The sequence below is a fragment of the Ammodytes marinus genome (genome assembly GCF_949987685.1).
Source record: "Ammodytes marinus genome assembly, chromosome: 1".
NCBI lineage: Eukaryota > Metazoa > Chordata > Actinopteri > Uranoscopiformes > Ammodytidae > Ammodytes > Ammodytes marinus.
This window is the reverse complement of record NC_137230.1, coordinates 10,901,518-10,917,584: the sequence shown is the minus strand read 5'-3', so window position 1 is coordinate 10,917,584 and position 16,067 is coordinate 10,901,518. Positions and strand designations below refer to the sequence as shown.

Genomic DNA, 16,067 nt, shown 5'->3' with positions numbered 1-16,067 from the left:
CTCTCTCTCTCTCTCTCTCTCTCTCTCTCTCTCTCTCTCTCTCTCTCTCTCTCTCTCTCTCTCTCTCTCTCTGTTCGTATTCTGTACATGCTCTAGCCTCACAATGCTGCATTTACTAAACCAAGTGGCTTAGAAATTTGCCATAATTTCGGTGTTCCCAGAGCTCCCTCTCGCTCGGTGAGGCAGTGCAGCAGTCAGACAGACAGCTCTGATGGAAGAGCGAGGCAGGTGGACTGTACCAGAGGAGAAACTACTCACATCACCTGTTCAATAGAACAGAAAAAGAAGGAGGAGAAGAGTCCTTTTAGAGCTGAAGTCTCGCTGTACCCATCCTGCACTGCTCTCTCTCTCTCACTCTCTTTTCTTATATGCAGACACACACACAGACACACACACAAACATTCCACACACAGTCTACTTGCCTCTCCCTTCTTCCCTCCCTGTTTCTCTCCTTCACTCTCCGATGCCGGTGTGGTGAATAGTAGGACACTCTCGGCCGAGCTGCATGGAGGCACAGGGAGGGGCAGGGAGCCCAGGTAAGAACCATTTTCTATTCTTTCTTTTCTGTGTGCTACAGCTTCTGGTCATATACAGTGCATGAGCATGCCTTGGCCAGACTGTCTTTGTCTTTTGAGCAGCCATGCCTGCAACAGCATGTTCAAATGATTGTATGGGCACTTTTTAAATAGTGGGATGAGTTGCTCTTGCATCATGCTTTTCTTCCTGATTGTCTAGCCAAGAGTTAGCCACTGACATATGTTAGGTTTAAATATAGCAAAGCACAGGTAGTCTATCTTTAATCCCCACCTAGGGTGTAGTGATGGGTTCATCTCTACATTCAAGCGTTGTGTTTAATCTCATGTTGAGCATTATAGGTTGTTTTATATCCACACACTGCTGGTCAAATACAAATAGCAGTACAATAGCGGACATATGGCCTTTGTCTATAGGCCATCCAGAGAAGCCCACTGCGTGGTAGCACTGCACAATGCCTCATTGCCACTTTCGTACAGTATACAGCGACATCCAAACCTTCCACGGGCTGACACTTTAACTGTTTATATACAGTGTTGTAATGTAAGGTATCCAAGTTTTAATGACATGCCAATGTAGGCCAGATTAAAACTGTAGCTTTGATAGGTAAGCAGATCTGGGACTAGACTGGGAGTTTATTTGTCAGTGTATCACATTAGCGTCCTCTGAACCTACCGTGTGCATTCAACCACTATTAAAATGGTGCTCTATTATACTCTATTGTACCCTGGCCTGAAACATTGTCTTTGCAGGGCACTACGTTGCAATTTCAGTAGATACTCACAGTCATAGTATATTTTTCTTTTGTAATGGATGATGCTTTTTTTTTTGTCCAGCCGTGGCTTTGTTCTTCTATCATTGTTTACATACAGTAGCTGGTTACTACATGTTCATGCTGACGGCCAGCATTACCTGCTCGTGACACATAAGGAAATGGTTATATGAGCGTGAGCATCGTTATTAAAGCTGCTACGAGGAACTTTTAAATATTACTAAAACAGTGTCATTATTACTCTAATGATCATACATTAAATGTAACAGCAAAGGAGACCATCAGTGCAAAGAATGCTATTTCTTAATGCCTTTGTCATGGGTATGCTCACCCTGGAACAACAGCTGGAGTAGTACAGACACAACCACGGTTGTCCAAAGGGGGTGAAAGTATGAACACAAACTGAAAGTTCCACGGAGCACCATTGAAGTGGTTTACATATTGGGTCTTAGCTGTTAGCTCATCTGTGGCTGTTCTGAGTGATGGACAGCTGCTTGCTTTTTTGTCCCATCTGACTTGTTTATGGCAAATCATGTTCCCAGACTTCTGCAATTGAGTATATTGTTATCACATCCAATAACAATGATGGCCAACAATAAAAAACTAAGACCCACACTTTATGAACCACAAACAGCCTTTTAATTTGAATTCTTCTGTAACTCACGGTAGTGACCTTGTGTTATTGTTAATGTGTCATTGTTTGCTTTTTTTTGTCTTAAGTTGCATCACAGGACAGGGTCACAACATTTTTGCTTCTAAATAAAAGTGTTTGTATTGTGGCTGCTCTGTGAGCCTACAGCCACTCTGAATTAAGACATTATCAGTAGGTGAAATATTTCCAGCCCTAGTTCTGAGGATTGATATAGCAAGACAAACATAAGATGTTAGGCAAACTATTTCTGGAGTCACAAAACTAATTTCCTGTGCAAAGTCTGTCTTTCATCATAGTAATTCTCAGTGAGGAGATTATTGTGAAATGAAAAAGCATTGCTATAAATCAGCCAACACAACGAATGGCCCGGCTAAAAAGGTGTTGAGACAGGTTTTTAATTCCTCCTGCCTACGCTACAAACAACGACTGATTTATTGAACCGAGACCAGTCTGAGGCTGATTCAATTATTGGAAAACGTACAGTACATCATTCTCATCCTCCCTATATGCTTCCCTCTCTCTTTCTCGCCATCTGTCTCTGTGTATGTAGGGTTAGCTGAGCCTGATTCACAGACAGTCACGGCTGACAGAATGAGGCAAGGTCCGCCACTGCCTGAAAAGGATTACATTTCTGAAATCTGGCTGGCTTTTACCAGCTGTAACTTATATTTTGTTGTTTATTTGCTCTGGTTTCTTCTCAGCCCGCTTGCCGAGTGATGGCTAGATCCGGAGCCATCTGTGTAAACATTTCCTCCTTTACATTTGGATAATACCATGATTTTTCTTCTGTTATTGATTAACATCCAGACTCAGAGCCAAACTCCTGTGCCACAAAAATACTAAACATCTTGAACACAAAAAAATAAAATACTGTATAGTCAGACAAGTAGAAACCAGTATAGCTACACAGGTGATCATGACATGTTAATTTTGGACGTATGGCTTTATATTAGTTGTCTCAAACAGTAGTCATTTCATTATGTGGCATACAGTGAAGCCATGTGTGTATTCTATATTTACTAATAGAGCACAACCTCACTAAAAACATTTCAAATGTGTTTTTGTATATATACACTGCAAATCCAGCAACACACTGCCCATGCGATGACATTTCCTTGGAAAAAAACTGATTTGACGGTTGATTGGTAAGATTAGAGCCTTTTTCGAGGAAAGGTTGACTGATAAACTGCCTCAAAGCAAAAGGTCAATAACAGTCATCTAGCAGGATTTCAAAGTGATGGAAATAGAAACCAAAGCTGTTGGCAGAAATATTGACCAAACATTCCATCATAACAGCAAAGGTAACAGTATAGACCTGCAGTTTGTTTGTCTTCTCACTGGAAAAATCAATCAACAGCCAACAATCAACACTGGGCTTCTCATACTGAAATTAGAATCTGAGATTTTGTTATTTTCTGGCATGACCTTGACTGTAAACAAATGAACTTAATTATTCGACTGTCTAGGAACATACTGTGAATAGAAATGGCCATCTGGTGAGGTTAGCCTTTTTCGATGAACTCTGCACGTTTTTATATGAAAAGAGCCATACTGCTGTCATTTGTGCTAAATGTTGTTCCTTATCCACAGAGGAGACCTTTGTTTGTCATAGTTTCCTTTCAAATTATAATTGTTTCAATATAGGACTAGTTTACTTCATCATATCACTTAGAAACTGAGGTAGTTTGTTGCAATTATAATTTTCTGTATTTGTTCTATTTTAAATGTGCATTACGTCTGCACTCTTGCCCTTACCTCACTCAGTGTCATCACACAACCCACTTTGCTGTGTCAAAAAGACAAATAGAGTTTGTGGATACTCCTGCAATTGAAAGGGTGCTATTTTAAGTACCCTCTATTTTCAGGGTATGTTAATAGCTTGCGTGAACTTGTTTTTCTATCTTGAGAGGATACATGTTAAATATTTCTTTCAGCTGGCTTGAATTATGAGCATGACCAGGCTTTCAGAATGAAAAGAAACATTCAAATGAAATGAAGTTCAACAACTGCTGAATTCAGATCTGCACCCACCCAAGTATACTCACCTGTTTTCAAGGCATCGCGCATGTATCAAACTTTTAACACTGCCTTCACACATGCACACAAAGACCTTGACACATTGAGATAAGCCAGTGGTGTGAAGATTTGCAAAGAATGTATGAATGTTGTAAAACATGTATTACTGTAAAGGAAAAACACACATAAAAGTATGATATCCGAGCATTACAATAACTGAATAGAATGGCAGACATGGATCAAATATTGACTTCTTCTAGCACACTTGGGATCACTTAAGTGATTTCTTCTCCTTCATTTCCCCAATATGTCTTTGTAGATTTTACTGCTCTTTTTAACCCTCAAAGTTCTGGTTCAGAGAGACACCTAAGACAAACAGCAGCTAAAGTTGAGCAAATAAGCCAGCATCTCAAGTGTAATATTAAATTTAAAATCTAAAAACCTAGATAATCAATTTCCCTCCACCTTTTGTATCCTATATTTGCTCCCTCTCACTATCTGTTCCTGTGTCTGTGTTTGCTGGCAGAGCCCAATAAAGACATCCAGAAGCTGCTGAAGCCCTCCAGCTCAGGTGACCTATCCAAGGAGTTGTTCCAGCACCCAGCAGGGGGGGAGGAGGAGGGCGGCCTGTTAGGGCACACTGCTAGCCTGCTGCACATCACCGAGAGGAGACGTGAGTAGTGGGGGTGGATAGAGAGGGTGATAATAAGAATGTGAAACAGTGATGAATTATATAAGGTCGTAAAGAGGTGTTACAGGCGTATTCAATGCCCCAATAAAGAAGGAGATGAGGAATGTTAAATATGGATGGGGACAGGATATCTTCCTTCCGAGAGTTTTTTACTGGATCAATCTACTGTCAAATATAGCAACACATAATGAGTGTTGCAGTATTGGACAGTGGAGCACAAATGGGTTAGTTACACATTTCACACATATTACTCTCGTCTGCCTTCTACCTCATCCAGTATTGCGAAGGTTGATATTCTCTGATCTTGAAATCCCCTGAATGATCACTGCCTATTTGAGGATTTCTGGTCCCACATTCTCAAAGACCACTGCCAGTGGTTGAAAGGACTCATTGTGCATCAGGCCTATACAGAGGCTTCCTTGTACGAGTCAGATTCAGAGCTCTGGCCACAGAACTGTAGGTTACATTTAACCATGGCTCTCTGAGTGAAGAGGCTATCTCTATTCCATATGTATAGGGAATATCCTCACCTGACAGCTGTGTGGATAATCATTTATGACAGTAACAGGAGGTTGCAAATCCACAGGTGGACTCCTGCCCCCTTGTATGCTTGCTGGATCAGTTCTGGACCGTCTAGCCTTTGACAGTGGCCTACTAAGAATTCTGACAAGAAAAAGGTTTTCTGTTACCCTGTTGGCCCTTATGAACATGATTTACAGCACTCAGTCGTTCTAACAGGGCAGAACCGGGACTATTTTTGCCTCCATTCTTCCTCTGCTTACAGGCAAATGAAATTAAAATGCTCAATCACCTGATTGAGTTGTAAATCCGAGAGAACCCTGGGGATAAAGGCCAGGGGGGACGCAACACTAGCCACTCATCATCCGACCTAAATCTGCATGGCCCTCATGGACTGAAAATACTTTCTTTTCCCCCACTTAGTTCCTGCCAACAGAAATACTGCTTTGAGTGACAGACATTTCAGGCTAACAGACTCAATAGGTCATGCTGCGGAGTCTTAAGGACCATCATCAGGTCAAGCCGAAACCACAGGGGCCTTTCCAAATGGGAATCTGAAAGTATGCCTTCCTCGGATCTATGGTGGCAAACTAATCACTTGCATGGATCACCTGCCTCATCCTGGAAATCCTCAACATTTTTAATTTCAGGGTCTTGAGGAACTGGTTGAGGCCACTGAGGTCTTGTATTAGTCTGAGCAATGGCAACCAAGGGTCCTGGACACCTTCCTAGCACAACAATGGGCCTCATGAGCTCTTTGCAGCTAAAGCCTTTTGGCCAAACATGGCCAGTGGCTCTGCTGGCAGTTTCATAGACAGCCTTGACTGAGACAACCACAAATGGGGCCTCCCTAACCACAGGGCAACCGTAGCCTTGCCATCGCCGCGGTATCTACCTGCTCTTTTATCGTGTAATCAAAATGATCGACCATCTTATTACAGTGCATTCATTCTTACCGAGAGATGAGGAATCAAAGTGAAAACTGTACATGCTGTGCAACACAAATGTATGTAGATTATTCATTAAGGTTTTGTCCACAGTGCAACAGAGCATCATTACAGATTCATTCTGAACGACATGGATACACATTCCTTTCTAGTGGTGCAGTTTTATCTCCAAAAGTGGAACCACAGTAGCTCTTAAATTGTTTGCAGTATTTATTTTTAAGCCTATGTACATAAAAAAGACAAACATCTTAATACTCCATATAGAGACATTTTGCATTTTGCAGTTGCCTTGTGGTCACTGAACCACTGTAAAACAAGTGGATGCAACAGCCCATATAAAACTGCAGTGTGGCTTCGTTATTGTTATTGTGGTTTGGTGGATGAAAAATAATGTTAGATTAAACATTTATGGTGAGGACTGTGGAGTATTTAAAAAAAAACATTATTTTCAGTCTAATTGATCTTAAATAGCAGAAACCAGCAGTCAAAGGGATTCAAAACATTGAGCACAGCTTATCTTAGTTCCAATGTTTATTAGACATACTGTATGCACATATGCTCAGTCACTGTGTGGAAATGCACACATGCAATATCATATTGGAAATGTTTCTTCCTCTTTCCTCCCTGTTCTTTGTTCCTTCAGTTCAGTACACATACCTTTTAATTGCAGAGAGAAAAGAAGGGAAAATAAATGAAAGAATTACAAAGGTTTTTATAGAACAAACTGACAGCGTGCCAATAATTATTTATTTTATTGTTATATGCTAGCAGAACACACACACATTTTACTTTACAGGCCATCAGACTGTACGCTTGCTGTAAAAGCTTACATCATCCGTCTGCTTTAGATACAAAGTCCTCCTTTGCTTTATTCAAGTCTCTGTGTGAAACCTCATTTGTCAGTCCTCCCCACTGGCATTTTAGAGCTCCCCTGATTGGCTTTTTGAAGATGGAGGCAGTTGTTTCAGTGTGTCTGCCTGGGAGAGCAAAAGCACTGTTAAATTATTCAAGGAAAGAGGGTGTGGAAGAAGAAAAAGAGATGGGGGAGAGGTGGGTACAATAAAACTGAAAGGGAATAACCTTGTTACCAATTGAAAATAATGGCAGCAAATAATGCAGTGTTCTGTTTTTCAATAATGCATTCCTTCCTTTTTATGGGTTTTCTCTCTTTTCCCTTCCCTTTTTATTGTTTTACATTGCCCCCTCTTCTCCCATCATCCTGCCACCCCTTCATTTCTCTTCATCTACTCCTCCACAATTTCCAAGGCGCCTGTTCCGATGCCTCCAGTTTTTTCGCTCTCCCTGAAAAGGGGGTCAAAAAGACTGATAGCTGCATCCTGCGGGGAAACACCATTATATTTATAAACACAGTCAAGAAGCAATCTGTAGTGATGAAAAACATGAAATGAATAAAAAAGAACACAACCTGGTTCTGTATGAATCTTGTCACCCAACAAGTGCATATGTGTGTCTGTTAGACAGCAGGCAAAGAAAAATGGACAAAGCTTTGAATGTGAAATATATTTACAGTAATGGGTAATATCAGGTTAGAATTGAACATGTGTTTGCAATTTTATTTCCACCCGGGCACAAATTATATGGGGACTAGAAAGGAGCCCTGAGGGGTCCCACAGGTGATCACTGCAAATCAAGGTTAGAAATCACTTATTTTAAGGAAAGTTTTATTGGGAGATATAAACTCTCTGAAATAAAATGGCGCTATCATGTCCATTCCTATCTTTTTCCTTATTTTTCATTCCGTTGTATGACTGGTATTTCTGTTGTTGAGTGTTTTTTAATAGATTTGAAAAATGGCACAATGACCAGCCACTGCTTCGGCATGATAATCAGCCTTTTTTTTTAAATCAATACTTGATTTATCAGGAGGTCGATGCAGAGAATGAAATGCAGTGGCAGAAGGCAAAGAGCAGCAGAAGCGTGGGCTCTGCTTATCCAGCCTGAATCATTGTCGTAAACAGCCTGTAAAACAGCACGCAAACGACGCGGGGTAATAACGGCTTTCATCCTGTCTCGTAACCTGTAGTTTTCCTCGATAAAGTCAAGCCCACAAAACAACCAGTGACGTTTTTCATTCTGACTTGTCTTTGCATGGCAGATAGCCGTCCACTGATTCGTAAGAAAACACAAACACACCTTTATCTGCCTCTGTGCACTCTCCAAACAACTTTTACACTCTAATGGTAGATTAGTTCAGCTCTATAACACAGTATTGGCTCATAACTCGTGGTGATGCTGAGACATGCAGCTGTTCTTTGACCTTTCGGCTCAATGTATGTATTACAGATTCTTTGAATAAATTTCACTTTACATGTATTATATAAACGTTTCAGCTGTGGAGGCAGCCTGATTGGAATGCTTAGCCTCGCATGCCGATGCACACCACATGTAAATATGACCCCGCCAGTTGCAGCAAGGGTGACTCCTGTCTGCCGAGGCTTGTGTAAAAAAAAAATGAACAGGTGCACTGAAGATGCATTGAAGAAGTGTCTATTTTTAATCTTGACTGATTTTAGCTTTTGTTTTGATCCTTCAGTCACCGCCCGTGTTAACTCAGGTGTTATGCAAAAACAGAGATGCTCAATGACTACAGTAGTGAGCTCAGACTTTACAAATCTACTGTGTCTGTTTATATTTCGGAAGTAGAGAACACTTTATGAGAGGCATATAGATAAAAGTGGATAAAAGAGTTAATATATTCATTGTTGAAATCGACTTTACAATAGTACCTCCCGAGCAAGCCATTGATCTGATTACGAGTGAGACGGAGATTCAAGAGCAGCATTACATTACATTATTGAAGAGCTCTTATGTTCAGAATACAGTATATGCAGTTGCACTTCCCCAAGCTTCCTTTTGGAGAGCCACTTTTCTTCTGTTCTGTCGTTCAAAAGCAGTGTATCGTTTCAATCTCTCCACTTCCCCCTGTTCTCTCTCTGTCTGCCTGGTAGAACCACTGAGCAGTGTGTCTTCTTTGGAGGTGCACTTTGACCTCCTGGATCTGACTGAGTTGACTGACATGTCTGATCAGGAGCTGACCGAAGTCTTTGCTGACTCTGATGAGGAGAACCACAACGAGTCTCCATCAGGTAAAACTTTCATGGCATTATCTATAATAAACAAGAATAAAACAACACAAAATAATGGGGCATATTTTCACTGAGTTTAAGCCAGTAAAAGTTCTAGCTATAAGTCAGAAAGATGTAAACTAAATGTACATACTGTATATATACTAAGCAGTAATCTTGGGATTGTTGAGACAGGCAAGCAAATTAGATTATCTCCCCGCAATCCTTTGTCTCATCTCAGTGACTTTTGTAGGAGTGAAAATGTCGATAAAGGTAATCATAAAACAATCATTCTGAGTGTGAAATTACTCAATGCCTTGCGGGGAGTAGTATTGTGTGTGTGTGTGTGTGTGTGTGTGTGTGTGTGTGTGTGTGTGTGTGTGTGTGTGTGTGTGTGTGTGTGTGTGTGTGTGTGTGTGTGTGTGTGTGTGTGTGTGTGTGTGTGTGTGTGTGTGTGTGTGTGTGTGTGTGTGTGTGTGTGTGTGTGTGTAAAATAATATAATCAACAGTATTGTCATTGCACAGGAAGTGCAACAAAATTTGCTGTGCTGTGCCTGAAGCAGTTATAAAAGAGATTCTCAATCAGTGCACTGTTGATTTGTTTAGTTCAGTGATGGATCTTGGATAAAAGCTCAGTGTGTGTGTGTGTGTGTGTGTGTGTGTGTGTGTGTGTGTGTGTGTGTGTGTGTGTGTGTGTGTGTGTGTGTGTGTGTGTGTGTGTGTGTGTGAGAAAGAGAGGGAGGGAGAGAAAGAGAGAGTTTCCTATCATTATGGCAGTGTCCTCAAGCCTCTTCAAAAACATGTTTCACATATCATAATTAATCCAATGCAGTAGATGGGCCTCATCAACATTTGCATATAGGATTGACACTTTATCCTGCATGTGTGTCATAGCAGCAGGTACAGGTTAGCACGTTGTTCCCCCGGTTGGCAGAAGGAAGCACAAAATCTCTCCCATGTTTTATTAATGACCTGGGTGCCTCATCCTGCATGCGGACAGTGAACTCTCTCCCCCTTCTGACACTCTTGCTTCTCAGCATGCACACAGAATACCATGGCAGCTTAATATGGAAAGGGCCGGTGACAATGTCTCACAAATGTTACGTGTCAAAAAGTTTTAAACTTTTTAACAAAATGTCAGGATTTCAATTGTGACACTGTAATCAACTAAGGGTGTAACCAATAGGTTAAAAAAACATATTTGTCATTGTGGTGACAGGCCTAATGTGGTTATGATGGTCACATGGTGACAGTGACTTAAATAATCTAATTGTGGTTGGAGGTTGACCACATGTGTATACAGAGATGTTAACTTGGGATTGTTTGGCTCCACTGAAAGACAGTGGTGGACAAAATGAGGCCACATCTTTTCATTTTCTTTCTACACTCTTTTTGTCATAGCTTTTTTTATCATAACATTTTTCTTCTTTGACAACATAGTTCTTTCCCTTCCCTCTTTTTTCTGCTTATTAACACTTTTCCATATCATGGCACAGCTTGTTAAATTTGAATTATAGTCCCAGAGGACCATCTGTGCTATACTGTATGCTGCGTGCAGCAACACAGCCAATTACTTAAATTTGAAGAATCTGTACATCGTGTATAACAAATTGGAATACTGCCAATGTGTTTCATTAATGCCTTTTACTAAGGTTTTACTAAAAAAAATATTTCCTCTATATGCGCCTCTGTGTGCTGTATAACAGCTTTAATTGAGGACCATCCAGTGTATAAGACAACAGATGTTTTGGTCGCTGAGGAGCAATGGAAAAACAAGTTGTGAACACAGTGTTGACATATTATCACTTCATTTGAGGAACTTATTAGCAAACAGCTACTGTACCTATTAACACATCCAGCAGCAGTGAGCTGAAGCTTTGGTGGTTGAGTTGATGACTATGCAAAATGAGATGACAGAATCCAACAGAAAATTTGATCCAAGTTGCTTTAGATCTGATGTATCAAGATATCCCATTCTGCTTCACATTTACTTAAGTGCAATTTAATTAATTTGCCAATTCCCTCAACAATATTTAAAAACTAAGGATTTCACTAGGACATTAGGACACATTTAATTGACCTACTTACACTTTAAACCCATGTTTCCACAGAGTAAACAGTTTTAGTTTGTCCACCGCTTACAGCTGTCCTTTCCCACACCCCCTCACCAAGTTTCCTTAGCCCATTTTTTGTCACAGGCCACAGCTGCTTTAACCAGGTGCAGGAGATGCAACAGCCAAGCATCTCCCAGTCCAAGGCCTCACATCCACTGCTGTGCTTACTGCTGATCAAGATGTAGTCCTGCTGTCAGGAGAGGCACAGCTGTACTCCACTGTTATGATGTTAAGGGATTTCATTTACACGGTCCCAGATCTGCATGAAAAACATAAACCCCAACAATGATAAAATGTGTGCACGCTCCAAATGACATATGCAAATGATTGGTCTTGTTTGGGGTTACATAAAGGTGCTCTGAGAAACTTTCCATTTGTGTTAGTTCTTGCACCCCCTTTGGACCAAAGCGGTATTGTTTTTTTCTACGCCAGCTATTGTTCCTGGGTGAGCGGACCCATGACAAAGGCATTAACAAAAACTATATAAAAATAGCATTCTTTGCACTGATGGTCTCGTTTGCTGAAAATGAGGCAAATTTCTTCCTTGTTGAAATTGCAGAACTTTTTTTTTATATAAGGTGTTTCAATGTTGTGCACAACCCGCTTCATCTTGCGTTGAAAAAGATCTTGCTTCTACCTGACCTGAGCTATTGTTGTACCACACTCAGCACATACACACTCTCTCTCTGTCTCTTAGCTTGCCCTTATCTGTCATTCCCAATCTCTTTATATCCATGTCTGCCTCGGATATGGCTTGTACAGAGGAGGTATACAAATCCCAGATAGAAGCAGCCACTAAGGCTGCTGTACCCTGAACCTTTCTGTATAGGCAGACCTCGTAGAGCACCTGCAGAATGTTTAGCTTATAGTGCTAGACAGGATTTACAGAAAGTTATATGTATGATAGAAACAATAGAACGTTACATACTGTTCGATTATCTAATTTATTTTCCTTGTGAAAATACAAGCTCTCTCATTAAAATTTTTTTTTTCTTAATTGCAACAGCTCTTTAGATCATCTAAAACAGCAGTATTATATATTTCACTCACATACAAAAGTGTTGTGCAGTGCAGACCATGAGATAGGTGTGAGTGTGTGTGTGTGTGTGTGTTTGTGTGTGTGTGAGGGAGAGAGGATTTATCCAAACAGCTACTCTTTGCACAAATCTCAGCTGTGCGGACCAGCTGTTCCGTTCCATCTAGATAATTCATTCATGTAGTTTCATGCAAGGCCATTTGAACCAGTCCAGAACCACCTCATAGTCAAAACTAATTGTGCCATTTATTCACCAACCTAACTGTGACAGAAGCAGTGTGATGAAAGCCATTGTATTTGTTCTTAAAGTCATCAGTGGGTCCAGGGTATGGGAGAAAGAGAAGGGACTCATTTGACTTAATTAATTAGTGTCAACATTAGCATAGCTAAATGAGGTTGCACTGAGCTTTGGCTCTCCGAGCACTGGCCTCAATGAGAAAGTGCAGAGTGTGTGCCAGTGTGTGGTGGTGGGCATGTAGGAGTTGAAGGAGAGGTAAAGGGAAGTATGGAGGAGGAGGAGGAGGAGGAGGAGGAGGAGGAGGAGGAGGAGGAGGAGGAGGAGGAGAGGGGAGGATGGATGGATGAGTGAGTTCATGCTAAATGTAGGTTCCTGAATAATTCACTTTCCCCTGCTGGTAACAGGGCCCGGTCCATCAAAGCCATTTAAACAATAATAAATATCTGAGTATGAGTAACTCTACACTAGCAAGTTATTTAAACATGCTAGTGCTCTTGTTTGTTTTTGTTTACTCGCCTTTCTTTCTTTTAACTTTTCCCCTTGTCTATTCCCTGAGTTCCTCTCCTTTATTTTTTTTGTCACATTGTTTCTTGAAGACTACATTCGGATTAGCATTCTTTCATGGACAGCACAAGCAAAATGAGTTAAAAAATGATCAATTGTACTTCATGGCTACAATCCAGAGAGCTGAGAACATCCAGTAATTAGTGTTTGACCAAGCGTCTCTTTCTAGTAGTGGCAGCACAGAACAGAAGGCTGGATTTTTCTAGTATTGGCTCTTTGTTTCGCACTCAAATGAGTTTGATGAAGCATAACGTTTACCCACATCTCTTCCTTTAGCCCTCCTATTCTTGTGTTCTACGGCAGTAGCAGGGTTTTAAAGTGATGTCATTGCAAACGATAATAAAGTATTGAGCTTTCTGTTTGGCTGCTTTTGTTCATGTGCAAGTGATATGAGTTGTGTTTTAGAGCACGTACTTGATCTAAGGACTTTGGCCAAGGATTTCTCTAGAAGACACATGAGGGGATGAAGCCATGCAGAAAATAGGAAACGGAAAGAATCATTTTCCATTCATAGTTTGTTAACTGTACTGCACCGCATGCAATCTATCATTCTCGATTGCTTCGATAATAGTGTTTGACTACATTATATAGATATTGTGTCCCATCTCTGAGACTTTAGTGTTTGCTGAAGAGGACAGAAAGATACTGTGCATGCCATCACTTTACCTCATTGGTACAGTCCACAGTGTGTGTGTGTGTGTGTGTGTGTGTGTGTGTGTGTGTGTGTGTGTGTGTGTGTGTGTGTGTGTGTGTGTGTGTGTGTGTGTGTGTGTGTGTGTGTGTGTGTGTGTGTGTGTGTTACATTATTTTCCTGAATTCATCTTCATCATACTCTTTATCAGATGTCAGGTCTAAAATGGGTCAACAGATAATCCAACAATACACACAAGGAATGTAAAAAAGACACCATGCCACACATTATACAGTATGTGCACATCGCAGACACACATTTCCATAACCACATACACAAAAACAAGGACTTGTCAGCGGATGTTGATGGCGCTTGCTGCAGCAGACCCCCGCCATGCTGCTGTCCCTCTCATTAAAATCCAGTGGAGACGCCATCAATCTCCTGAGATCAATGTGGCTTCCTTACCTCCGCCTTTCTCTCCCTTCCTCTCCCTCCCTTTGTCTCTCAGTCACTAATATGTGCTAGGATATGTATGAGGCTTTAGGGAGATATATTAGCCAGGTACTGAGTATGACATTCACTTAAGAGAACTAACATTAGACTGATATGGGCAGTGTAAGGCAGAGCGAGTTGAGAGCTTTCTGCTTGTCAGTCTGTTGCTATTGTTCTGTTGCTGTGTGGTCCTTGTGGACGGTTGGCTGGACATCACCACCAAGTGGTGTAAAGCGGAGCTGAAAACAGAAAAGAAGTAATTCTTCATATGGCCTACCTAGCCTATATGGCTAATATTAAAATGGCAAGAAAGGAAACAGTTGACACAAGATGGCCAAGTTGTTTTGAGTTGCAGTAGAGAGAGAATTCATATAATTAGGCTACTGGTTTATCCAAAGAAAAGAACAGCTTTTTGTGGACGCATAGCCTTTTTTTAGATGCCTTAAATGAGATAAAAACTGTTTCTTCCATCTTAGCCAGTTATTATCTCACTTTCATATTCTATGAAAAAAAAATGCAATCAGTGTTATCCCGGAAATTATGAATTAACAACAACCTGTGTGCGTGTGTGTGTGTGTGTGTGTGTGTGTGTGTGTGTGTGTGTGTGTGTGTGTGTGTGTGTGTGTGTGTGTGTGTGTGTGTGTGTGTGTGTGTGTGTGTGTGTGTGTGTGTGTGTGTGTGTGTGTGTGTGTGTGTGTGTGTGTGTGTGTGTGTGTGTGTGTGTGTGTGTGTGTGTGTGTGTGTGTGTGTGTGTGTGTGTGTGTGTGTGTGTGTGTGTGTGTGTGTGTGTGTGTGTGTGTGTGTGCGCGCAGGCATGCTACATAGACTTTAATGGCCTGAAGAGAAGCACGCAGCAATTGTATCTTGCGAGGCCTCTTTTGCATTCTAACAGCTGAGCTCTGGCGCTAGTTGTGCTTTTATCAGATATGGGTCAGCATACTGACGCCATTAGACATGCACACAATTCTATTTTGAAGATCAAGTTGTGTGAAACATGACAGGTGTGCGGAGTGATTTACTACTGTCTGTGTGTGTGTGTGTGTGTGTGTGTGTGTGTGTTTGTCTCCCAGGTTCCCACCAGCCCGTGTTGGCCAGAGGTGGGTACATGCGCTCCCCCTCGTGGACACGCTGTAGCAAGGTTGAGGCCCCGCGGGAGAGGAAGCACCACAGTGACTCGGACACTGCAGAGCCACTAATGAAGCTGGAGAGGTCTAAGCAGCTGTGATGTCTGACACCAAACCCTAGCACTGCAAGAGAGAGAGAGAGAGAGAGAGAGAGAGAGAGAGAAAACCCTGCAGGCACACAGACACAGCTAGAGTGGAAACACAACGCGGACCAAAAAGCCCCACAGCCCCTCATCTACCACTGCGCACACACCTGGTGCTCAATAGATGAGTATAGGTTGAGCTCTCTGGACAATATGCTCTGTGCTCTATAACATAAGATTATGAGATGTGCAATACACACACTCTCCTTCTCTCTCCCTCTCAAAGGCTCACACACACACATGTTAAACACACACATGTTACACACACACACACGTTACACACGCACATACACATCCCCATCATTGTGTTTTCATACAAGGGGGTTCTTAATGCACTCTGGGCTGCCAGGCCATTTTAAGATTTGTTTTTGTTTGACAGACAGGGTATAATATAAGGTCAGCAGAATAACAGCACCTGCATCCTTACAGCCTCTCAGGTTGGAAAAATAACCTGAACAGTGAGATTAGTGTCCTTAAATTAAGTCTGCAGCGTGTGGCCAGACATTCC

At 41.5% G+C, this 16,067-nt stretch overlaps 1 protein-coding gene across 1 annotated transcript; it reads left to right on the top strand.

The window, feature by feature from the left end:
• Nucleotides 1-461: 461 nt before the first annotated feature.
• Nucleotides 462-15,517, top strand: dbndd1 (dysbindin domain containing 1; the record flags this gene model as incomplete). Its single annotated transcript, XM_080033305.1, has 4 exons — nucleotides 462-536; nucleotides 4,501-4,647; nucleotides 9,101-9,238; nucleotides 15,363-15,517. The coding sequence occupies exons 1-4, from the start codon at nucleotides 506-508 to the stop codon at nucleotides 15,515-15,517; spliced, it is 471 nt and encodes a 156-aa protein (XP_079889431.1). The 5' UTR covers nucleotides 462-505.
• Between the last annotated feature and the right edge of the window lie 550 nt (nucleotides 15,518-16,067).